The sequence below is a fragment of the Sinocyclocheilus grahami genome, unplaced genomic scaffold (assembly GCF_001515645.1).
Source record: "Sinocyclocheilus grahami isolate Dianchi unplaced genomic scaffold, SAMN03320097.WGS_v1.1 scaffold344.1, whole genome shotgun sequence".
NCBI classification, from domain to species: Eukaryota; Metazoa; Chordata; class Actinopteri; order Cypriniformes; family Cyprinidae; genus Sinocyclocheilus; species Sinocyclocheilus grahami.
In genome coordinates this window covers 223,871-250,751 of record NW_015505523.1, presented here as the reverse complement: position 1 = coordinate 250,751, position 26,881 = coordinate 223,871, and the positions used below count along the sequence as shown (strand labels likewise).

At 37.8% G+C, this 26,881-nt stretch overlaps 1 protein-coding gene across 4 annotated transcripts in view; it reads right to left on the bottom strand.

The window, feature by feature from the left end:
- Nucleotides 1-345: 345 nt before the first annotated feature.
- Nucleotides 346-26,881, bottom strand: part of gria4b (glutamate receptor, ionotropic, AMPA 4b) — a 106,438-nt gene continuing 79,902 nt past the window's right edge. The window contains exons 9-16 of one of the 4 annotated variants that reach the window (XM_016228721.1): nucleotides 25,384-25,494; nucleotides 21,998-22,204; nucleotides 20,228-20,601; nucleotides 10,504-10,702; nucleotides 7,386-7,633; nucleotides 3,963-4,077; nucleotides 1,439-1,576; nucleotides 346-775 (exon numbers count right to left, since the gene is read on the bottom strand). In XM_016228721.1, coding sequence (XP_016084207.1) covers nucleotides 611-775; nucleotides 1,439-1,576; nucleotides 3,963-4,077; nucleotides 7,386-7,633; nucleotides 10,504-10,702; nucleotides 20,228-20,601; nucleotides 21,998-22,204; nucleotides 25,384-25,494 — 1,557 coding nt within the window. In that variant the 3' untranslated portion in view covers nucleotides 346-610. Of the gene's footprint in view, nucleotides 776-1,242; nucleotides 1,577-2,253; nucleotides 2,369-3,962; nucleotides 4,078-7,385; nucleotides 7,634-10,503; nucleotides 10,703-20,227; nucleotides 20,602-21,997; nucleotides 22,205-25,383; nucleotides 25,495-26,881 lie in introns of all 4 variants that reach the window. The other 3 variants (XM_016228723.1, XM_016228722.1, XM_016228724.1) reach the window with 3 other exon arrangements.

Sequence of the window (26,881 nt, the reverse complement as noted above, 5' to 3'; positions counted from 1 at the left end):
AAATAATTTACTTTAGGTATGATTTTATAGAATATATATATATATATATATATATATATATATATAAATGTAAATAATTTACTTTAGGTATGATTTTATAGATATAGAATATATATATATATATATATATATATATATACGAACTCTTCTTCACAGTTTATTTAATAAGTATTCATTAATACCATATCCATGTTAACAATACCCTCTCGGGCAAACAAATGCCCATTTTTAGCTATGTTAAGATGTTGAGATGCGGCTTTTCGGTTTGGCAAGGGTTATGGCAAGTGTTAGAATGAGCAGATCTTTTTTTTTTCGCCAAACAGCTACCAGTTGAGTTAGCTGTTCTTTCTTCCCACCTGCTTCACCCTCAAAGGCAGCATGAGTTCTTTGAATGTACATGATGGAAACACAGAAGTCTGTGTGATAACCACCACAGAGTATCTTGCGGTGGCACCCCGGTGTGTAAAGCCGTCAGGGACCTCGGCTCCCTTTCAAAATCTACCTCGTCGGCACCATCGCTCAGCTTGGTGGCATCATTGCTGTAGGGTCGGTTTTCTGATGTCTGTTTTGCGGTCTTGCGGAGTTTAAGGCACTTGAACGTTTTTGGTTTTCACGGTAAGTCGGACGACACCAGAGCCAGTCCGGAGCTCTGCCGCAGTGAGGGGCCAGAGTGGACAGCCTTCGGGCAGTCGGGAGTCAGGACGCGCCCGTTCTCGCCCACGCTCCCCGTGATGGACAGGCGCGCCTTGTTCCGCATGGCTTCGGTGAAGGTGAGCTGCGTCCAGAGAGAAAAGAAAGATGGGAACAGGGAGAACGGGAGTCAGCTGTGCGCACTTAAAAAAAACCAGAGCATCATTATTTGAATGAATGCACATTATCAGCAAGCACATACAAAACACCAGATTATGACACAGTTCAGCAATGAAGCGTCTTAAATGCATCTGGCATAGTCCTTCAGAGCCAAAGATTACTTGAAATTCACAACTAGGGGGTTTTTAAGACTATGCCTAGGGTGAAATTATCATCTCAAGCTCGGTTTGACTATTCCTCTTTAGGTTACCGCACTGGCGTGTGATTACAAACGTGTGCAGTCCAGGTATCTCGATCTTCAGCATGCGCAAATATGTGAATGCACGTCTCCAACTTGGAGTACAGGTGGAGGAGACAGAACAAGGACGTCACAAACACAAGAAGCTTTACCACGGCAAGCTACGGCAGCGAAAACAGAGGAGCTCCACTTACGACTGCCGGGCACCTACGTACATCTGACCTCCTACATCTCTACTCCTTCAGTGGCGTAGACGTTGTAACCCTCTCTATATGTGGCTAAACTCTGAGTGCTGTGGGTGGGACTGGGCCCTGGGGAGGGATGGGGGCTGGGGAGGGGGACGGGACTGGGGAGAGGAGAGGAAGAGGGGCGACGTTCAGACTGTTCCACCTTCATTCTCTTGGCCTCGTTTCGGGACTTGTAGCAGAACTCGATGAGGGCCACCAGCATGGCCAGGCCCAGGCCCCCGACCAGAATGTAGAAGACCCCAGCCACATTACTGAGGCTGAGGGCCTGTGAGCTCTTGTCCTGGATGCGAGAGGAAGGAAAGGAACAAGAAGACAGGAAGTTAACGCGGCGGGAGCGGAACCAACGTACACTTGCACGCATGCATTCAGAAAACTACTCGCTACCAAAACAGATTCACACACATTTACAGTTTACAGACAAATCAATTCATACTGTATCCTCCCAATCAACCTTTCGCTTGCAGGCTAATCTGAAAAGCTGATGTTTTTGTGGCGGCTTCTATCAGGCATCGATGCTTTGACAGCATCTTAAAGGGTGACAATTAGTAAGTAATTACAGGAGATGCTTTCATTTTTCTCTCAAATGGATCACTAGCTCCACACTGCGTCAGGGTTTTAACTTCTCGTTAACTTCTTGCTTGTTTCTCGCTTCACAAAAGTCGGGCTTGCTTGGGTTGTCATGCAAAGAGAAATCAATGGAACACTCGGTTAATTAATAAATTTAGGATACCTTCAAAAGCCCAGTCAATTCCATTCCTCTCAGGTACTAGGTATGTTACTAAAAACAGAGATGCATCTAAGAAGACATTTAGTGTGAAGAAGCAGGGCATGCTGGAACTATCCTGCTTGGTGCACATCTGAAATCTCCCTACAGATGAGCATGCGCTAGATACTGGTGACTTTCTGCCTCACTGAGCATTAGACAACAGTGATGGTCCCAGACTTGTGGAGACTGACCTTACTTCCCGAGTCCTTGGGTCCACACTCGCCCTTATCGTACCACCATTTGTTTTTCAGCTTGTCTAAGACGCCTGATTCACTCAGTTTCAAAACGGCAAGGTTTACGGGGGTTCTTCAACCGCGCAGAGGAATGTAACACAAATAACATAAATAACATCATAGGACATGTTATTTTATGTTATTCACTCATAACAGCTAACACAGCAGTTGCACTGGCAAAGTGACCGAGCCGAGGGTCCCGTTGTGATTCATGTCTCTGTGCTCTATTTAAGGGAACAATGTTTTAGGGCCTGGCACTGGAGCCACAGACATATGAACGGGACCTTGCTCCATCGCTTTGGGTAACGGGCGCATACTGCCACGACCTGCTTCTCTACCAATGCTGGAGGCCATTACTGTTAAACCACAATTATTGGCATATACCATAGGCACCAACCTTTTCATATCCCTCTAACCAAGGTCATTACAGTTATTAATTTTTAGTTTCAATTTAATTTAATTTATATTACAACTCTAATCCATTTTAGTTGTTACATTTATGCTTTTGGCAGATGCTTTTATGCAAACTGGCTTTGTGTAAAAAAAAAAGAATAATGTATATATATATATATATATATATATATATATATATACAGTATGTTTATTTACAAATATAATACATTTATTTCATACTAAGTATAGTTAAAATCTATTAACATATTTACTGACATTTCGCTCTAGATTTACTGATTATAATTCATCATAATTGAACAATCATAATTCAACTTTATTTGGAGTACTACTTGTGCACAATGCACATTTTTTAATATTAAGCCTAAAATGTGTTTTAATGTACCTATTGATGAGGACTGTATGCCTTTGAATACTATCTTCAAATGCAAGATATTTAAAGTGTACCTAAAGTATACGTGCAATAGGTCCACAATCAAATATACTTCAGCATGTTTAGTTGGACTTCAGCACTACTTCTGCACAATTAAACTGCATTAAGAACAAAATTAGTTGTTCCAATTTAGCAGACTTTAAGTGTACCAGCTTATTATACTAAAAGCACAATTGCAGGGTATTTTTATTAAGTACATACATATGTAAATGTATTTGTAATATATTTATTTTTAACTAGGGTATACATATACATATGTCATACTATGTATAATAATATAATAATATGTATAAAAATGTATGTTAAAAAATGCTTTCATAGTTTTAATGTTTTAGTGTTATTGCTATCTAGTGCCATTGAAATGTTTCAAATTTTGAATTCTCAATTTTGTTTTTTCATTTAGTTTCAGTTTTTCTAGTTTTTGTTTTTATTTTATTAAAACTACCTCTGCCTTTGGACCGTGTCTTTAATACATAATCATAATGCGACACTGCATCACCTTTCAAAAGACAATGAATGTTCTCTGCATTCCTATCAAAAATGTGCCTCAGGAGAAGAAGAACAGCAGCTAAAGAAACTGGAGGTAAAAAGACGCAACTATTTCAAAGGAGAAAAAGTTCCTTGATGAATACCAGAAGACAGACGAGGGAATCTGTGCCCAGTATTCCAGGCGAATATTTGTGCTCTGACAGTAATTGCGTTCCTCTCACTCTTTTCAGGCTAAACAGGGTCAAAATGAAGGTCATGTATGAGCTTGCGCCCCGGCAGATGCTCCCGTTACAGAGGAAACTGTTTACCCGCGTTGGTTGACATAGTGGCTAACCTTCTCACCACCTCCTCCGCTGCCACACTCTCCTTTGTCGTACCACCACTTGTTTTTCAATTTGTCCAACAGGCCTTGTTCATTCAGTTTTAAAACTGCCAGGTTAACTGCACTTCTTGAAACGATAAAACATAGTTTGTCAGTAGCAGCAGTTTGTCATAGTTGAGCAGAATCCAATCAGGTTAAATTAAGAAAGAAAGGGGTGGAAAGTTCTATAGATTAGTTGCCCGTTCCCACCCCACTTCCCCTTAGAAAACACTAAAACACCGAACCACAGAGGACAAACCTCTCTTTTCCTGTTTTCATGTTAATTTACACCAGCCTTATTTGTCTACCCATACTACACACCTCCAGATGGGGGAATGGAAAAATCAATACCTGCTCTCCGCTTTAAACCCCCTCCCCAACCCAAGCTACCCTTATTTCCCATCATCACTCGACCGCTTTACTATGTACTCAATATTGCTGAGATGCACAGAGGGACCTCACGATATTGAATGCCTGTTTCTTTCCCTATATGCTGCTTACAGACGGTTTAAATGAGCACTGAGGGTTTAAGTCTCTGAAAGTGCTGAATGAGTTTGATCCTATTCCCCAGACCCCTGCATTCCCACCTCTGGCTCAGCCACAAGAGAGCTGGCAACACAATTCTGCTCCAAAAACACCAGACAGTATCTTTCCCTGCAGTTCTCATCAATGCTTATCATTCTGTAGATAATGCTCTATAAATATAAGCATATCATATAAATTACTGTTATTTTACGTACTTGCTATGACACAAACAATGGGGTCCAAAAGTCTAAAAGACTACAGTATGAATAATGCTTCTATTTTTGAAATTTTCACTGTAAATCAGCATGGTCTTTGTAAAATATTGAATTAAAGGGGTCCTATTATGCTTTTTCACTTTTTGAATTTTAGTCCGTGTGTAGTGTGTATGTTTGGGCATAAAAAAGATCTACAAAGTTACAAATCTCAAAGTCCACTCCAAAGGGAGATATTTCTTAAGAAAAAAAAATCCCTTTTCAAGAACTACAACGAACGGCTTGTTTGGACTACAGTGTTGTTTTCCGGGTTTTTGTGATGTCACAAAGCGGCTCATTAGAATATCATTAAAATAATTCCCACCTATGGAAATTCGAATGGTTGGTGGCTGGGGAGGGGCGAGGTCGTGTTTAGAACAGCTTGGTTGCGTGCATCAGACAAAACGACGAAGAAGAAGAAGTGCTTCATGTTTTGTAATACGTAAAGTAATTCATAAATAACTATTAAAATTGACAGCAATGCATATTTACAGTACCTTTTGTATTTCTGAATTAAATAACAAATAATTGCTAACGGTTGCCTGTTACAGTACATAAAACTTCACTTACCACATAAACAGAGTAAGTAGGAGAGATGACTGAGGACGATGGCAAATGATTTGTAGATTCTGAGCACCACTGATAAAACATCTAATCTTGTAAAATGTGTGGTAAGTACTGCTGCTCCATAGTATAAACAGAGTATGTGCGATCCCGAATCTCGAAAGTGAAAGTGAAACTAAAAAGCGATCGTGCACTCAAAAGGAGTTTCAATGCCAGGCATAATAGCGGCTCCCTGATGCACGCAATTTATATAGTCCTACAGTATAATTACCCAATGATATAACTGCGAGAGAAAGTATTGAAATATATATTTTCCTCCCATCTCGTGTTTATTCCCTTTAGGGGTTTGGGTTCCGTATACACGTCATTTTCTTTCCAAAAACGGTATTGGGATGTGGTGGATTGGGAGGGGGGGGGGATCACGATGCCGGCTCAACATCGTGATGTCTTACAGCCATCGGCGAAACCCAGTCTAAGCTGTTCGCCAATCACAATGCACTGAGACAGCTAACCAATCACAACACATTTAGTTTTTCGGAAGGTGGGCCTTCATCAAACCCAGAACATATTGAGCCATTTGTGCCAGGCTGGGGAGAAAGGTATTGTAATAATGTAAATTATGTGGAAAAATAATGCGTTTTTCGAACCACCAAGCATGAGAGCATGTTCTAGTAGGCCTACACCCCCAAAACAAAATCAAGACTTTGTAAAAGAGCATAATAGGACACCTTTCAAACATAAACATTCAAGTCTTATGTCTTAGTACATGCACATGCAGGGCTGTCCTTAGGGGGGTGCAACTGGTGCGGTCGCACCGGGCTCCACGGCAAATGGACCGAGGGGGAAATATAAATAAATAAATAAAAATAAATGTGAGCTAGATTTTAAAATATTTACAAAATTTATAAATTTAGTCAAATTAATTTAAATAAATTAATAAAGACATAAATAAATATTTAATAACAATTCTTTTCAAAATCATAATAAATTATGTTCAATTACAATCAATCAATCAATAGATGTGAACTAGAATTTATAATATTTTTACAAAATTAATAAATGTAGTATAATTAATTTAAATGAATGAATTTATACATTGAAATTTAGTAATTATAATAATAATGCATTTGTTTTTATTACAAACCTCCTAAAACTTTATATTTTCAAAGATAGATAGATAGATAAATAAATAGATAGATAAAATAAGTAATCATTTCAAAATCGTAAAAGTTTATACTTCAATCAATCATTTACATTTATTACTTTTGGACTCCACTGTAAAAGTCTAATCTTGCAAATCTATGATCTAGTTAAGGGTCAAAATGTACATGATGGGAATGATTCAAGAGAGGTTTATCCTGAATGCAGTTTATCCTGAATGCAACATTAATAAACACACAGCCCACAGGAACAAAGAACAGGACAGGGAAAGAATGTAGTGAGAAACATCTGAGCTGAGGAGGGGAAGAGAAAGAAGAGCATTAAGGGCAGTGTGCTGCAGATCTGGAGCCGAGTGAATCTCCTGCGCTGGTCTGACATCACGACAGCAGGAGAAAAGCTGTTACGCCATTGGACGCTCTTCCCCCCGGTATCATGAGAAGGGTCAGACAGACCGCGGTAACTCCGCAACAAAATGGCTGATCCCGGGAGCTACCGTCATCTGTAACTGACTCTTCTCAACCTTTCTTACCACGCTTCATGGTACTTGTAGTGCGTTTAAATGTGCGTACCTCTCAGTATCAGACCAGGCAGAATATTCACAGGCTTGTCCATTCATTCAAATTCATGTTCATTGTTAAACATCCAGACATTTCATCTAAAAAATTCAGTGGCATTAACATGCATGCATCAGTTTGAAATGACCTGCTTCAGGCTTCATTAAAAAACAAACAAAACGAGAGAAAGAAAACATAGCACTACGTATACAAGACCTTTAACTGCCCACAAGAACACATGAGAAAAGCAAAAAGAAAGAAGAGAAAACTAGAAATAGGCACGCCAGGGAAGGTGGAATACCATAACAACACGTGACATATTGTTATACTACTCCACCCACCTTAACTGTGAGCCCTTAGGCGTCGCCACCCCGTAGCCTTTGGAGTCCAGGTTTCCTCCCACTTTCATGGTGTCGCAGGGTTTGCGCTGCTCCGTGTACTCATTCATTGTGGACTCCAGCAGGAAGGCGTACTTCCCTTTGGATTTTCTCACTCGTGCCACTCCCTCTGCCGTGGTCTTAGTGAACACCGTGGGCTCGGCAGACTTCATGTAGCTCCACATTTTCTCATAAACGGCGATCTTTGACCTCTGGAAGTAGGGGTAGAGGTGTAGAATGGCAGTGAAGTGTGCAGAGGAAGTGTGGAGGGTGCAGATTATTTGTTTTTCGCTGAATTATTACAGTTATTACAGAAATGACAGTTTAGAGGTTCTCAGCCTTGGGGTTGAGACCATAGACTGTATAAAAGATGGACGACGCATCTCCACTTCCTTCCACAATAGAAAAGTGAAGCCAAAACATTCTCAGTATGGCCGCTGTCATCTTGCGAAAATGACGTCATTTGGAGTCTGCGCAGTAGTGATCGTGAGGTGGAGCCGCGGAATCAAAGTCTCGCCCAAACTCCCGCAGACCCAAACGCAAGCTCACAATCATGACACCACACCCCATTTTTACAGTATAGCATCAAATAACTAATTAAAAGCAAACTTATTAGAAAAATGAACACTTGAACATACATCCGCATGCTAAGAACTACCTAAAATGACAGAAAATGTCTTTGGAAAAAATTTATTTGACGTGTAGTTTGATTTTTTAGTTTGTCTCACATCCCATTAGATTACATGGAGAGGGCTGGGTTTATGACCCATACTGCATCCAGTCACCTGGGGGCGATCGAAACATTCTGGCTTCACTTTTCAAGACTTGTGCGGCACACTTGGTTGAGACCCCTTGTGGGACTGTGGGAGATTTTTATGAATGTATTAATTTAAATAATAAATTATTATGTGCACTACTGTACAAAAGTTTTGGGTCAATAGTTGTTCTTAATACTTTTAGTTTGCAAGGACACATTAAAGGGATAGTTCACCCAAAAATGAAAATTCTGTCATTATTTACTCACCCTCATGTCTTTCCAAACCCGTAAGACCTCCGTTCATCTTCGGAACACAAATTAAGATATTTTTTGATGGAATCTGAGAGCTCTCTGAGTCTCCCATAGACAGCAAGTGTCCAGAAATGTAGCAAGGACATCGGTAAAATAATCCATGTGACATCAGGGGTTCAACAGTAATTTTACGAAGCTACGAGAATACTTTTTGTGTACAAAAAAAAAAAAAAAAACGACTTTATTCAACAATTTGTCTCCTCCGTATCACCCTGGTGCCATTTTGGAGAGTATCCACTGAACGTAAATTGTGTATGCTGTTTTGTGTCAGCTGTGCCACGCGGATACGCTGTTTACGTCGTTTACGCTTTGATTTGAACGGAAACAACGTATCCGTGTGGTGCGGCTGACACAGAACAGCATACGCTGTTTGTGTTCAGTGGATACTATCCAAAATGGCACTAGAGTGATTTTTGGGTGAACTATCCCTTTAAATGGATCAAAATCAACAGTAAAGACATTTATAATGTAACAACATATTTCCATTTCAAATAAATGCTGTTCTTTTGAACCTTCTAGTCATTAAAGAATCCTGGAAAGAAATTAATCATAATTTTTTTACACGGCACATATTTTTTATCATTAATAATAACAAATGTTTCTTGAGCACCAAATCAGTATAATAGAATGATTTCTGAAGGATCATGTGACACTGAAGACTGGAGTAATGATGGTGAAAATTAAGCTTTGCCATCACAGAAATAAACTTTAAGTATTAAAACAGAAAACAGTTATATTAAATGTAATTCATATTTCATAATACTGCTGTTTTTACTGTATTTTTTATCAAATAAATGTGGCATTTAGTGAGCATAAAATACTTAAAAATTATACCGACCCCAAACTTTTAAATGGTTGTATATATTAGCATATATATACTATTATAAATCATTTCAGGCATATTTATTATGGAAGCCCCTTTCCGCCACTGAAAAAAGTATTATTAAAAAATAAAAAAGGTAATTGCGACTTTTTATCTCACATTTCTGACTTTTTGTCTCGCAATTGTAAGTTAACATCTCGCAATTCTGACTTTTTTTCTCAGAATTGCAACTTTATTTCTCAGAATCACTCGTTTAAATCTTTTTTTCTCACAATTGCGAGTTTATATCTTGCAATTCTGACTTTATAACTCGTAATTTTGAGTTTATATCTCAAAATTCTGAGAAAAAAATTCAAAATTGTGAAATGTAAACTCTCAATTGTGAGATAAAAAGTCAAAATGACCTTTTTTTAAACATTTTAATTTAATGGTGGAAACAGGTTTATATACAGGTGCATCACAATAAATTAGAATGTTTCCTTCCACTCAACTTTCTGTTAACATGCTTGGATACAGCACTCTGTGAACAGCCAGCTTCTTTGGCAATGAATTTTTGTGGCTTACCCTCCTTGTGAAGGGTGTCAATGATTGTCTTCTGGACAACTGTCAGATCAGCAGTCTTCCCCATGATTGTGTAGCCTAGTGAGCCAAAAACTAGGAAACTTTTGCAGGTGTTTTGAGTTAATTAGCTGATTGGCATGTCACCATATTCTAATTTGTTGAGATAGTGAATTGGTGGGTTTTTGTTAAATGTGAGCCAAAATCATCACAATTAAAAGAACCAAAGACTTAAACTACTTCAGTCTGTGTGCATTGAATTTATTTAATACACAAGTTTCACAATTTGAGTTGAATTACTGAAATAAATGAACTTTTCCACGACATTCTAATTTATTGAGATGCACCTGTATATTTTTTGCCATTCATAATTTGCCAGTTTTGTAATTATGTATATGAGATCCTAAAGCATATAGTTTCATTTTGTTTTAGAACCAAAAAAAAAAAAAAAGACAGAGAATACTTTAATTAAGACCATATGTTCTTAGCTTGGTTTATTAATCTGTGGGTTTTCGCTCTTTTTTTTCTAATACAGCACTAGAAATCTTCTTGTTTTGGTGTCATTCCCTTTCACCCCCCCCTTAACAAAACACCGCCGCCCTCCCCTCAATCCATTAGCTTTGGCCACTTACCCTGAAGAACTCTTTGGTGGAGCCTGAGTCAAGTGTACCATACGCTATGTCTGTCTGCTTGGCCAGGTCCTCAGCGCTCTCAATGGGCGACACCATCCTCTCCACAGTGAGGAAAGCAGCCAGATTGGCTGTGTAGGAGGAGATGATGATGAGGGTGAAAAACCACCACACTCCACCCACGATGCGTCCAGATAGAGACCTACACCGCCGGAAAGGAAGAGAGTGAAGAGGAAAATGACCATGCAAGGAGGGTTTGAAGGAGTGGTGAATGACAGAGCAATGAAAGAAAGGATAACATTGATTTAAAAAAAGGAAGGAAAACATTGGGGAAAAGGGAATGAGGAAAACAGGAGGAGAAAAGGAGAGAAATGTTTTGTCAACTTAAAAAAGACAGAATTACGGCTTTAAAATAATTGAAAAAGATTAAAATATAAAAAATTTAATTTAAAGGTTTCGTTTATTTAAATATGTTGCTTCAAACCTGTATGATGTAATTTTTCCATGTACACTACTGTACAATTTTTTTTAAAGAAATTAATACTTTTATTGAGGAAGGATGCATTAAATTGACCAAAAGTGACAGTAAATACATAATGTTACTCAAGATATCTATTTTAAATAAATGCTGTTTTACTTTCTTTTCGTCAAAGAAAATAAGTCACATTTACCATATAACTATAAATATCTATAACTATAAAATATCTATAACTCTAAATATACTGCCATCAAATATGGTCCGGTTTGGTCTAGCAACAAATAAGAATCAATGACTTTTAACATCTAACCTGCACCATAGGTGACATATTCAATAACTTAAAATATGATCTATTCATCGGTGCATTTGTAATACTTTTACTGTGCTTTTGTTGTTATATTTTCCTTTTTGGAGGTCACTATAAACTTCTTGTTTGGAAAAGAGCTGCATGAAGATTTAAAATCCTCATTTTGAGTTCAACAGATAAAATAACAACATACAGATTTGGAACGATATAATGGTGAGTTAACAAATAAACAACAAAAATTTAATTTCTTGCTGAACTCTCTCTTTGAATTCAGGTATCCAGGCAGTAGTTCCTCTATGGTGACCTTACAGAAGCTACTGTAGATCTTCAGTTGCTAACAGTATAAAACACAGCCTGTCAAAACAGTCTTTCACCGCAATGATCATTTAATTGACTCTATGTAGGTGAGGGTCTCCTCCACTAAGAGGGACTGGTTGCCATGAAGACAGATTGGCTATTTAGAGTGGGCCGGCAGGGATGTCAATCACGAAGGGGGCGAAGTGCTAAAACCCGGCCGACACTGTTTAAATTCTCACCTCACCCTGATTATGCAAACCAGTTTACAGGATGGCGGTGCGAAATTTATGCAGGCCTGTCCTTCTTTTTCTGCTGTCAAGGAAACATTTCTGTATTAAGACGCAGTGGCTAACATAATTAGCTTTTAGGAACGGACTCAAAGTGGTCCGTCACCTACCTGAGGTTTGAAGCAGAGCACATTGTGTAACTTGAAATCCACCCCTAGTCGCTAACCTGCATGCAGACGCAACATTCAAGCCCAGTGACATCTGAGGATCAGATGCGACGGGGCTCGTGCTAACCATGGTTAATCGATTTGACTTCATAAGACAAAGCCAATTTAATAAGAACCTAAATTGAGTGGACACGAAACCAGTGAGTCACCCCTCGGGCCGCTCTGCTGCCCTGCCGCTTGGCATACAGTATCATTCATAAAGACATATGATCCATGAACAAACAAGAATTCTCTCTGGTCCTCATAATGTCATTTCTTGTAAAACAGATCCTCTGATCACAGCTCAATGATAAGAATCACACTGTCTCTGTAGATTTCACACATACACACAAGCACAAAATAAGCAAAGTATCCCTCAAAGCAGCTCATTATCAAAGCAGTGCCATTAGAGCTTCGAGATGGGATGTGCTACTGTCAGTGAAACTTTGCGCATTACTCACTACGCCGCTTTTATGCAGATTTCCCAGCCAGGAGGACACATCAGCATGTGTGTATTTGAGCGAGAGAATGTTTGGTGAATTTCAATTACATTCTGAAACGTTAGCAGAGGTAGATTTGTGGAGGGAGTCAGAGAGAAAGCAAGTGAGACGCAGAGAGAGAAAGGAACGCAGAGACCTTGACATGCTGTAGATAAATGGAAAGGTCACTGCCCACAGCCACAGTGAGCGTCTGGCATTTTATTTATTCATGGCTTCCTCTCAAATGCTCTGATTAAGATTTAATACCTGCAAATCAATTTCGCCATGCGTGAGACTAGTCATTCACAATCACACTCCACATTACTGATCAAATTGGAAAAATAAAAAAAGCAAGCTCTTACATTAGCCCATTAAAAATACATTCATTCCTATTTGGCAGCAATTTCTATCTCTCGGTCATGGTCAGATACAGCATGTGGCGTCTTCAAATGCCTGGATGTCTCAGTGTGATCTGAAAATTAAAGAAACCTTAACGTGTTACTTATTAGAAAACTTTTTCTCACTCTGAATAGAAGGTATTTTTTTTACACTGGAAGTGATCAAGTGTTTATTCCCATAACATGGTTTGTATGCATTGACATATGTGACCCAGGACCACAAAACCAGTCATAGGGGTAAATTTTTTGAAATTGAGATGTACACATCATCTGAATAAATAAGCTTTCCATTGATTTATGGTTTGTTAGGATAGGACAATATTTGGCTGAGATACTGAGAACTATTTGCAAAAAAAAAATAAAATAAAATAAAATAAATAAATCTAAATATTGAGAAAATGGCCTTTAAAGTTGTCCAAATAATTTTTTTAGCAGTGGATATTACTAATCAAAAATTATTTTGATATATTTAGGGACAGTTTGACTAAATAAGGCAAATTAGCGAGAGAGCGCAATTCCAGAACAGCGCCGATGGGCGTGAAAATTTCTGCGGGTTATTTACTAACAATGCACAAATGAAAGAACACAGATGCAACATCTCATTTACATATCGATCAACGCAATACACCAAGCACAGCGCAAATTAGCATAGTCGCGAATAAACAATAAAGAAACAAATAAGCCACAGTAAGCTGAAAAGAACCGGAGGCCAAAAAATTAAGGGTTGCAAGAAGTTTTTGATAGAGCTGGTATTGCGTGACTCCTAGATGAGGGTACCAAGCTGTCTTTTATTTCCTGAAGCAAATTAAAAATAAGATGGCTTGGCAAACGATTTGTTCGGATAATGCGTTCTTTCCAAATAAATGAATACGTGTGGATAAATCCTCTCCCTTCTACCACGCACTCTCTCATCTCTGCAGTGCCTCCTCCAGCAACAATAATTGCAGCCATTTCGAACGCAAAATAGTTGAAGACATATTTTTTGGGGGGGCGTTAAATAATGGCCAAATGCCAGTAATTGGACTAGCGCAAACGTTAGTAAAATGTGTTGAGTGATTCATTTGAATACTCTCCGTCTTGAATAAGCATATTCAATAAGGTCAGGCGCAAAAATAATTCAGTGCTAATTCTTCACTGCGCGTCTTTAGTAAATCCTGACAGTACTATTTTAATGCCAAAAGATGGACAAGCTGTAGTAAAACTGGCCCATAGGGTATTACATTTACAAAATATCAAAATAAGAACATGATCATTACATAATATCCTAATGATTTTTGGACAATGTATTGTTGGCTGTTGCTACGAATATGCCTGTGCTACTGATGACTGGTTTTGTGGTCCAGGGTCACATACAGTACAGGCTATATATCAGACATTTTCAAAAGTTGTGATTTCAAGAATCCTTGAATATGATGATCCACTTGTCAGGAACTCACTTCCTAAAATAAAAAAGGAATCTATGTTACCACAGAAATATTAAGCTGTTTTCAACACTGATAATATGCATAAATGTTTCTTAAGCACCAAATCAGTATGATTTTTGAAGGATCATGTGACATTGAAGACTGAAAGTAATGGCTGCTGAAAATTCAGCTTTGCCATCACACGAATAAAATACATTTTAAAATATATTAAAATGTAAAATAGATATTTGTAATGGTAACAATATTTCACAATGTACTGCAAATGCAGCGTTTTTTTTAGCGCAAGCCTTCTTTCAAAAACATTACAAACTAACAAAAACTTTTGAACAGTAATACATAATATATATATACCTATTAAATCAACAAAAATAAATGAATTTGTTTTTTTTTCAAGTGAAAATAATTTTTATCGTCATATGCTACACTTCCATATAAAATGAGCAGTTTTAGTTGTGCTTATATTACACATTCTAATATTTTTATGACATTTCTTCATATTATTAGTGTTGAAAACTGCTTAACATTTTATGGAATAAAGATTCTTTGATGTATAGAAAGTTCAGAACAGTATTTTTTTTTTAAAATCAATTTAATGCATACTTGTTGACAAAGTATTAATTTACTAAATCAAACTTGGTAGTGGTTATATTTTCGTGTACAACAATTCATTTACACTGTATAAGAAATTGTAATCCAAATGTCATATAATATTAATATCAATGTTATATAACATCCTCAAAACACTTTTTAAAAAATCTTTTTCTTTTCCTTAATTTCCATGAACCTCCTAGCACCCACCCCTGTCAGAAAGCCCCTCAAAGTTGCATTTCATGACTTAATGTACTGTAGAATGAGTGTATTTACACAAGTATCAAAACCACAGGAAACAATGTATCTCTCTGTACCATTTTTGACAAAAACATCTTAACAGCTGGCCATTTTATTTTCATGCACAACAAAACAGAAAACAAGACTCATGCTGATTGCCATGACAACAGCAAAATTTAGGACGGCTGCACCTGTGTTCAAGGGCAGAGAAATCTACCGCTGCTCTGAGACAACAACCAAATTGTTATTTCCATCCACTACAAATAACCAGATTGACTGGTTTCTACTAAAACACCATTCGTTTTTCGAAAATAAATCCAAACGTCAACGATAAGCATGACACACTCTCTAGTCTAGAACAATACCCATCAACTTCTACAGTGCATGTCATAAGCACAATTGCTTCCAAAATGAGAGGTTTTCAATTGCACTTGTCTGCAAATAAATTACATAATACAAAAAAGTTATCTTATTTGAAAAGGTAATATATTATATCGCGTTATTTCACTGGAAAACAAGTCATCTAACTACGTCACATGTATTACTTGTAATGCAGCACATAACGCATGCTATTTTGGGGATGTGTTTCATCTGTGTATGGTCATAAATCTCAAAAGGAAATTACAGTTCAAGGGTATCAACTTTTATCCCAGAGTGTCTTATGTAGATAAATGATTTGTGGGCTGAAATGATCATTTTGGCATGACGAAAACCTGGGGCAAAGCTTCCTCTGCGGTAGTGTAATCTCCTTTCTCTCATTTCCGTCACTGTTACAGCACTGGCCTGGTGAGTCAATCATATCCTTACATCACTACCATGATCTCTCTCTCTTCCTAGCCCTACAATCATTTCCAAGCCATCTGAGGAATAAAAGAAGTCAGTGAATAGAGGCAATTATTGGAGCAAGATCGACCATAAAATACAAAAGTAGGGGCACAAGAAGAAAGCGAGAGAGAGAAGGGGACCGAGAGAGACAAAGAAGGCAAAAGAAAAGGAAAATTGTTCTTTGACAATTTGCAGAGAAAAATTTAAATCATAGCTTTTTTTTTTTATCAATCTTCCATACATCCCCTCCCCTCTTTATATCCAGTTAAGTACATGCTACACTTGCAAACTCAAGAATCCTTGAAAACATTTGTCAGCTTCACACAAACTCGAATAAATATTACCCAGTCAGTGCAAGCGAAGCACTTCAAGGACTTGACACTTCAAGAAAAGGTTTTATATAAGGGCTGCGGCACTTTTTTTTTGAATCGCGACACAATCTTACATGCCGCATACCGAACCTATGACTATCATTAGCATATCTTAATTCCCCATGATGCAATTTCAAGAGGCTTCATTCACAGAGGCTGTGTGTGTTCGAATCTGAAAATGAGTTTTTTTTGTAATCTTCCCAGGTCTGATAAGGTCCGCTGCCTACATGCATTACAACTACAAAATCACTGCAATAGCGCACACGCCAGATGCTGGCTGTTTCTGAGGCTCAGGAAGCTGCTCTACCTGTCTGCTGATGACACCTGCCAGCCCGCCTGAGCCAAAAACACGACAGGAAAAACAGGCAAGAGTTATGACCCTGTCCGGCCCCATCACACAAAACGCCCTCAGCATTTTCATACCCCATCATTCCCACATCATCCGCATCAATCATCTTCCTTACAAACTGTTTTACTCGCTGTGGAAACTGTGAACAAGGAGGACACGTGGAAGAGAGTGGTGCTGAATGGAACTGAATTAATTACTTGTTGCTTGACTGTAAGAAATGTATTAAAATAAGATGACTCAAAATGACACAATCAATGCCTCACTCTGAAGTGCTGTGTTTATGAATCAATATTTCGATGGATATTCAAGCTCAAACTGAGCACCGTGTTATTACACAATCAAAGTTGAAGTGTGTAATTTCTGCACCACTAAAAATAATAAAAGATAACAGAGACCTGAAATCAAGTCTCTTAGAACAGGACTTTTCAAACTTTTTTTTTTTCTCAAAAATCTCCTTACTAAAATTAAAAAGCAGCAATATATTTTCCTGTATAAAGATCCATCAATAATGTGTGAGAAAAACAATAAGTGTGATAGTAAGAAGACAACATGATCTCAAATTTGAATAACTGGTTTGAAATTCAACTAAACAGCAACAATTATTATTTTGTAATAACAATATTTATGAATATTATTATTATTAGAGATAAAAGAAAGAAAAACAACAACAATAATTACTATTAATAATAATATTTCTGTATAAAGACTCAGTAATACTGTGATGTAATATTGTGATATAAAACACAGTACTGTGAACATAAAATGTAACTTATTCTTAAATTCAAATGATAATAATAATAATTATTATTATTATTGGTGTTGCTGTTGTTAACAAATATTACTCTAATCTAATTCTGAAACAAATAATTATAATAACTATTATTTTCATGTACAGTACAAAGACTCATTAATACTTTATGATAAAAGTAATAATTGTGATATTATGAAGGCAACATGATGATCCCAAAATTAAATCACCTAGACAACATTTACTTTGCATGAAGTTAAAGGTGTATCTTTATTTCTATACTAAAAGGCCAGCGACAGGGAAAAACTACTACTTTTACCCCCACAAATAATTGTGCAGATTTGGTTTAAATTTCTTATTGTTAAATAGCATAAAAATGAAAATGGTAAAATATGTGAACTTTTCTCTCAACCTGCCCCTCTTAAACACCTGCTTTACGAGCCCCTGGAAATCTCATGGACACCAGTGTTAAAACCCCTGTCTTGGCCTATGATCTGTCTTGTGACAAATGGGTTTGGCTCCACTATGCTCCACGAAAATGGAATGTGAAAATGTACATGAAATCAATCAAAAAAACTTTACTGCAAGGCAGTACAGTCCTGTGGGAAAAGAGAAAGTATTTTAACGTCGAAAAATTACACACTTCAGCTGTTAAATATGCATATAACTATCAAGTGCATAAGAAAAAGACAGCAAATCTGCACATTTGAATAACCAGTAGGCTATTAGACAGAGAAGAAGAGGAGGAGGAGGAGGAGGAGGAGGAGGAAAGGACAAGTACCGACACCCAGGTAACGCTGCTGTGCAACTGCGTCATCTTGTCTAAATCAAGAACATTAAGGTAAAGGCACATGCTGACTAAAGAGAATTAATGGCATGTGCTAAAGAAAATGAATGGAAGTGCTTTTTCCTGCTTTTTCCGTCATTTATCATTAGCTCCTATCCAACTCATTCAACTCATCAACGCAAAAACGATGAAAGCATGATTCTTATAAGTCCTAAATGGGTCCTCTTCAAAACCATAGGCCCTCTACAGCGCTGTGATGTACAGGCTATAGAGCAGAAGAGATAGACGCTATGGTTTTGATGGCTCTCTAAGTACCTGCTGTCTTCCGCCATGTGCTGTGCTTTTTACTGCTCTTCTCTTCCCCTTGGCCTGTCATGAGTGATTTCTTATCTGGTGGGGGCTGAAAAATAAAGCCTGTTTTTTCTCTCTTCTCTTGATAACACTTCTTAAAGAGCTCTATCGTGGTCATGCAGGTGCTTATTACACAGAGAAAAGAGGGGGTGGGTGGGGGTGCGAGCGAGCCTGATGTTAAACCCGCAGGCGAAGGAAGGAGCAAGAGACAAATAACAAAAACAAAGTGCCACACAGAGTAACGATGAATGACTAGCACATTTCCTGTGAGACTCCTGTGAGAACTAGCCGGCAGGACAGACGGGCGATGTGTGAACATCAAATGGGACCATGAGCAATCGGACTGTTCCGCTGGACCCCGGACCCCCCACTTGCTTCACTGATGGTAAAATTCATCAATGTGCAAAGTGGAATGACACCTCAGTTACTTACTGAGGAACCGGAGAGACAAAGTGTGATGTATTCGGTAAATATAGAGCACGACATGTTCAAGGGATAATTCACCCAAAAATGAAAATTCTGGCATCCTTTATTGTTTTCAAAAACTGTTTGACTAGATATTTTGAGGAATGTTTCAACTGCTTTTGTCCATACAATGAAGTCAGTGGGTTCCAAAACAACATTGGTCTTCATTGACAAGATTTCCCCCCAAAGTATTTCTTTTTGAGAGGTTTGGAAAAACAACTTTTTTTTTTTTTTTTTTTTTTTGGGTGAACTGCTCCTTTACGACTGACATTTGCTACATACAAATGGAATATGACCATATCTATAAGTATGTTTACATGCACTCAATTTGTGACATTCAAAATGTATTTAATTTTTTTTAAATATTGTCATGTACACTACCGTTCAAAAGTTTAGGGGCTGTAAGATGTGTGTTTTTGAATGAAGTCTTCTATGCTCACCATTTATTTGATCAAAAATAAAGAAAAATGGCACTATTGTGAATAATATTACAATTTACAATAAGAATTTTCTATTTTTATGTATTTTCAAATGTAATTTATTACTGTGATGGCAAAGCTGAATTTTCTGCAGCCATTACTCCACTTCAGTGTCAAATGATCCTTCAGAAAGTATTATAATATGCTGATTTGCTGCTCAATAAATATTTCTTGTTACTATCAATGTTGAAAATGGTTGTGCAGCTTAATAATTTTGTGGAAACCAGGAGTCTTTGACAAATAGAGAGTTCAAAAGAACAGCATTTATTTAAAATAGAGATCTTTCGTCACAAAGACTTTACTGTCAATCTAATCTTGCTGAATAAAAGTATTTCTTTAAAAGAAACACCTGGCACCCGAAACTTTTAAATGGTAGTGTATATGTGAGAAAGTCACAGTAGCTTGATTATAACTGTGCATGTAAACGTTCTTAGTGATGGTTGTGACTAGGTTGTTCCTCGCTCCCCAAAGATTCAAAGCAGATACAATGAATAAACAGCGAGTGTTAATGCAAGTTCTCCCACTTGGCTGCTCCTCCATGTTCTTTAATTCAGACTCGTCATCAAATCACTATGGAAACTACAGCAATGACTCTATTTCAGGTATCAGATATTACCATATCAGAGACATTAACTGTATTAATTCCCACTGCAATATACATTTTTTTCCTCTTAAGCAGTTTTCTAGTAGTGGATTGAGTTTACTGACCTGGGCGAGATGTCGCAACCCTGCTGCATGAAGGCTCCGAGGGAGAACCAGAGACTGTTGAAGATCCCAAACTCATTGGGGGGCTGGTCGCTAGGCAGACCGTCAGTGCCCTCTTCGGGCTCCTCGGTGTGCCACTCGTACGGGCTGAAGCGGCTGACCAGGAAGAGCACCACGCTCACGCCGATGTAGGCGAACACAATGCACATCCAGATCTCGTAGGCCAGCGGGTCCAGGAAGGAGAAGACGCCCGGTTTGGACTTCTGGGGCTTCTTGATCATGATGGAGATGCCCAAACTCATGAAGGGTTTCGAGAAGTCAATGACCTCCTCCCGGACCAGAGTAATAGTCAATGGGGCCACAGCGATTTCCGCTTTCTAGAGCAACAGAAAAGCATTTTTATATTCTTTTATAATCACTTCAAAATATGCTTGCTTACAAGAAAAATAGACATAATGGCATTGCTGAGTTTTTTAACTGAGTCATTTGATTGGATAAACTAACAGTAAATATTTGCATTCAAAGCTGAGATCTCATATTTCAACATTATATTTAGAGGAGAAAAGAGCAAATAAAACGATAAAATAAAGCATAATCTGCCGATTCCCACCTCTCCTCACATCATATTTTATAACTTTAATTGAATAAGGCTTTGCATATTAATGCCAAAAAATCCAAGGAGTTAATCCAAGAGGCTTAATACTGAGGTTTGCGGGAGAAGGATAAACTAATCAATGCAGAGAAAAAAAAAAGATGCTTACAGCAAAAGACAGAAAAAACTGTAGAGTCTAAAGTCGGGCTGCACATTTTGCTGCATGGTAAATCTAAAAACTAGATTATTGTTGGTGACTTAGTGACACTTTAGACCTTGGCAGGGCTGCGCAAGACTAATCCAAAAAATAAATTAAAGTTTCTCATAACTGTTCGACACTTTCAAGAGGAAGAAAAAAACTTTTGGGCTGTGTGTTTTCTGGTGCTCAGCAAAAATCTACAAGATGACAAGCACTGGCTGTATGCAGTGCTCATTAATAAACATCAGCCTCTGAAAGGTCGGCCTTTCTTTCTTTTTTCTCTGTTCACCAGACACAGAACTAAAAGTTTACAATGAAAATTGCTTAGATTTTTATCTCAAATTCTCATCAGGCATGTTTAAAATCCATACATTGAGTATTTCCATTTTTGTACTGTATAAGCAGTATAAGGAGTAACTAGTTACATGTAATGGAATTACGTAATTTAATTACAAAAAGTTAAATGTAACTGTAATCTGTTACAGTTACTGAGAAAAAAGTGTAATTAAATTAGTTATTTATGAAAATGTTAAATATTACAAGGGGGTTACATCTGAATATTTTCACACACACAGAGATTTGATTGATTTCTTTCCCGAATTGCATTCTCTAAAATATGAATTGAATTCTCTAAAATACGAGACACCAATGTTTCAGGAGTTTAGAACACAGAATAGGACACGTTTATTTGATAACGGTTCTATTTCCTATTTAGCTTTATGTATATGCCTATATTTTTAAGATGAACTGTTATTAAACTATATCTTGTTATGATTTTAAATCTGTATTTAACCTCAGAACGATCTAAAAGTAAAAAGAGGTTTAAAGTCTGATTTTGTGGTGGCTGTGCTTTAAAATTTGTATAATCTTAAAAAATGTGTACAATCTTAATTCAAGTGATGAAGGATTTTGAGAAGCATGTCATCTATAAATCTCATGCATAAGTCAGAACATCGCAAAAAGAAAGAGGAACATAATTTACCCCGTACACCAGCTCCCCAACCATCCCGTTCCAGATCTTTGTCTCTGGGTCCCGAGCTCCATACTTTCCATCAGGCACGATGGAGATCTTATACTTGAAACCGATGTGTTTAGCAATTTCATATGCCAGATCCACGCAGTATCCCTCATATTGCTCGTTCCCCTCGTACATCTCCCAGTTCTTCTTCAGCATTACATAAGGCCCTTCCTGAATGAACAAAACAACAAAGTACTTTCAATGGGCAACATGTCACACTTTTGTAAACAAGTAAAAGTGATTACATTTCCATGTTGTTACATTTAATTTGTATTCTATATTCTAAATATGATGTATAGTGTAGTTATAGATGAATAAAGCTGTTGTAGAAGTGGTATTAAAGATAATTACAGTCATTATGTTAGCCTGTGGCTGATTGATTTGCTATTCAAATGCTAGCCATAAGAACATATTGCTTTTGTTTTAAATTGACATGAGTCAAAATTTCTCCCACATAAGACCATCACAACCAAGGATTTTCATTTAGGGATAAATGTTTTAATGTTTAAGAAAGGGTGTATGTATGAAACCATAACAAAGTGTTCAACCAAGCATTAAAATATACTATAAAGCACAAAGAATGTGCACTATGTGCTGTACATGATTCAAAGCAACGATAACTGACCCATAAAATTCACAACCACAATTTATTACAATTGCATGCCTTTATCAACATTTGAACAGCAAACTGCTATTGCAAACCTGTCACACGCAATGACACAGAATTTGCTCCTATACTATCGCTGAAGCGTATAAGGGATCACAGTTCAGAGGACAAAAAGGAACATTTGTGCAGGAAAAAGCCACACCATGAACACAAACGGTCATTTTTAGTCATCAGTATGATGTACTGTCATAACAAACAATTTCTAACACAATACAGGTGCTATACAGCAGCAAATCAAAATGTTTACTTACAAGGTGATGGCAGAAGATTTACATAAAAATCCTGAAAACCTGCTTCCCTTTTACAAATATTTTCTAAGCCATATGGCTGGCCTAAAATGATGAAAGGCAGAAAGCCCAGTAGGGAGAATTAAATATTTCACACACAGCAAATAGAGCTCTCCGCACTGAATGTCAACGGAAGATCCGTTTCATCGCAAATTTGTTTGATGTATGAGAATGCAACCTTCTCCTAAAATCTTTTTTACAAGCACAGGGCAGTGTTGTTCCTGGTCAGTGTTTTTCTACAGGTAAAAACCGAAAAAAATAAAAAGGATCTAGCATTTGTAGCAGGTAATGCCTCTGTACTCTGTACTCGTGTCATGAGGTGGTGTATAGGCAGTCATGCAAAATCACGTCTTACAAATACTACATAAAAGTCTTCATTGCTCATAGTCTTTAAACTTAAAGGGATAAATCACCTAAACTGGAACCCATTTACACACCATCTGAGTTTCAAAACCCATGACTGACTTTCTTCTGTGGAACACAAAAGGAGACAGTTAGTCAGAATGTCCAAGCTGCTCTTTTTCACACAATGAAAGTGAATGACGGCCAAGTTAAATTTTATTCTGTGGTCTTCAAAGTCATTACTTTCCTTGTGTTTTTGATGGACAGCTCTATTCTCTATCCACCTTCATTGTATGTCCAAGCTGCTCTTTTCCATGATTAAAGTGAATGTAACCAACCAAGATTTTGAGAGCAAGATTTTCCATTTAATATGAATACCAACTTGTAATTGAATACAAATATCATTGAATACAAATAGCAAATTTTATTCTATAATGTCAGAAGACTTGGCATACAGTACACAAGTGATTTGGACTGCTTTTAAGATGAATTCATGGAACTTTTTGGTCCCCATTCACCTTCATTGTATGGAAAACGAGCAGCATGAACATTCTTCAAAACTTTTTTGTGTTCCACATTAGAAAGTTATGCAAGTTTGGAAACATGAGGATCAGCAAACAGTAGCTATGTTTCCATCCAAAGTTACGAATTAAACGTATGCGCAAAATTGGAATACCGCATAAAACATTTGCGAATAAAGCACCATTTCCATCCAGTGAGTTAAGGAGAACAAAATTGTCACTTCCTGATTAAGTTGCGCTATGTAAATATCACGAAGAAAAAAATTGCTGCAGTAGGAGAAGGCACTGTATATAATAATTTCCATCGTAGTTTAAGCACATGTTTTCTTACTGGATACAAAATTGATCAGACTCAGTTTTTATGCACATTTTTAGAACTTATGTGCATATCTCAAAATGCACAGAAAAATAGGTCGATGGAAATATAGTTAATGCTCATTTTCTTTTTTTGAGTGAACTGTCCCTTTAAAATGTATAGCGCATAATGGGAAAATGAGAATTCCTTATGAATATCCATGGTATGCTTTGAGAAGTCTTAATGAATGCAAAGGGGCAGTAATGATGAATTTATATACAGTATGCTATATATACAAAACCTGGTCCTTCTGTTTGCAATACACATGATTTGAATGCTAATGTAAAGAATTAGTTTGGCTTCCATGGGTCCATCCAGTTTTCAAATTCTGGCAACTCTACAGGTCTTCTCCATTCATGATTGAGTTGCTTATTAGAGCTTGTCTTTGTCTTCATCCACGGCTTGATTTCTTATTGTGGCTTTATTTTGGCTCAGGTAGAAGCATCCATGTTTTTGCCCTCAGTTCTGATTTGTCTCTCTGTCTGTCCGAGCTTCAGTAAGCGCTTGATTTCACCTCTGCAGAGTCCATCAGCTGTTCAGTTTCTTAATAAGGGGTTCCTCACCAGGGGCTGAAAAGAGGAGGATTTGGCTTCAGGTGCAACACTCCAAAACCTTAGCATTTAGCAATTATGTGCCCATTACATCCTTGAATCAGTGCATATACATGGACGATACTGTCATTTTTGATCTCCAAAATGTAATACAGAATGTGTCCCATTCATGCAATGTTTCAATTCACACATAAGATTACAGTTGACAAAATGAACAAAACAAAATACAGAGAGTCCAAGACACCAGTTCTGGTAACTTTGACAGTACGTGAGAAAGGCAGATGATCACGATGCCATGACAGCACAGTTGAGAGATGCTATTCAGCACACGTAAAAACATTTGGGTTATCTGAATGGACAGCAGTATGACTGACAGGTCAGACAGAGAGAAAATGTGCTTTGATGAACAGCACGGCACAGCTGTGAATTTCTGCAGTGTTTGCAGATCAGAATCTTTGTGTGTGCAGGTTATGAAGAAATTCATCGCCATTGAGAAATGTTCATTATTTCACCATGTGTATGAGAGGGGTTCTTGATATATGGAAGCTTTCAGATGAAGGACAAACACCACAAGTTATTTTATTGTAAAATATGGCAAATAAAGTCTCAGGAAATGCTGCTACTCACCATGATAGTCGTTACAATCACGGTTCTGTTCTCCATGCCAGACGTTTCATTGGGAAGCAAGGCTTGATCCTGGGTCAGAACCAACTTATCAGCATCATTCCAATATCCAATCTGGAGATGGGACAAGGACGAGAATGAGACTCCAGACCCAACTGAGAGCAAATGAATACATGCAAGCTTGCCCATATGGGTAAATGTGTGGAAAGTATTTAGTCTAAACCGTGCTAAACAGTCACACTTTATTTTAAGGTCCAATTCTCGCTATTAACAAACCATTGACTACGACTTTTGCTTCAAAAACTCCTAATTTGGTGCTTATTAATAGTTTGTAAGGTAGTTGTTAAGTTTAGGTATTGGGGCAGATTAGGGATGTAGAATATGGTCATGCAGAATATGTGCTTTATAAGTACTAATAAACAGCCAATATTTTAATAATAGGCATGCTAATAAGCAACTAGTTAATAGTGAGAATCAGTCCCTGTACTAAAGTGTTACTGGCTAAACTATTTATTTTTCACCTATACACTTTTGCCATTCACATTAATTTTAAGGACAAAAAAGGTTTAAAAATATATTTAAAATATCTTCTTTTGGGTTTCAAAGAAGAAAGTAAGTCATATGGGATTGGACCGACAAGCAGTGAGTGATGACAATTTTCATTTTTGGCTAAACTATCCATTTAAGACTTATTTCAGAGAAAGTACACTACATTTTAAAAGTTTAGGATCAGATTTTTAAAAAAGGAAATTAATACTTACTAGTTAGAAGTGACAGTAAAGATATTTATAATAGTACAAAATATTTATATTTCTATTCCATTCATCAGAAAATCCTGAAATAAAAATGTATCTGTTACGATCCGGATGTGTGGAGGCAGGCATGACGACGAGGACGACAAGGATTCCAATAATTACTTTTAATGTAGACACAACAAGGCAGGTACAGGTAGGTGAAACACACACACTCGGGGTAACATTCACAATAACCGACACTCAAGCTCAAACAGACAGGAACTAATAAATGGTGGCTAATTAATGGCAGACAGGTGAGCACAATGACGGTGATTAACTAATGATTAGACGGGCTAAACCGACACAAGGGGAAGAAACCACAAAAAACGGTCCACAGGGGCGTTACATTACTCCCCCCTCCCGGAAGGTGTGTCCTCGCACCGTAGAAACCGAGGGAGGGGTGGAGGGGGACTAGGAGGAGGACCGTCCAATGGCGGCTGAGCAGGTGGTGGAGGAGCCCGAGGCGGAGATGGAGACTCGGGAGGCCATGGCGGAACAGGGGACTCAGGTTGCCATGGCGGATCAGGGGGCTCAGGAGGCCATGGCGGAACAGGGGACTCAGGTTGCCATGGCGGATCAGGGGGCTCAGGAGGCCATGGCGGAACAGGGGACTCGGGTTGCCATGGCAGAACAGGGGGCTCGGGATGCCATGGCGGAGACGGGGACTCGGGAGGCCATGGCGGAACAGGGGACTCAGGTTGCCATGG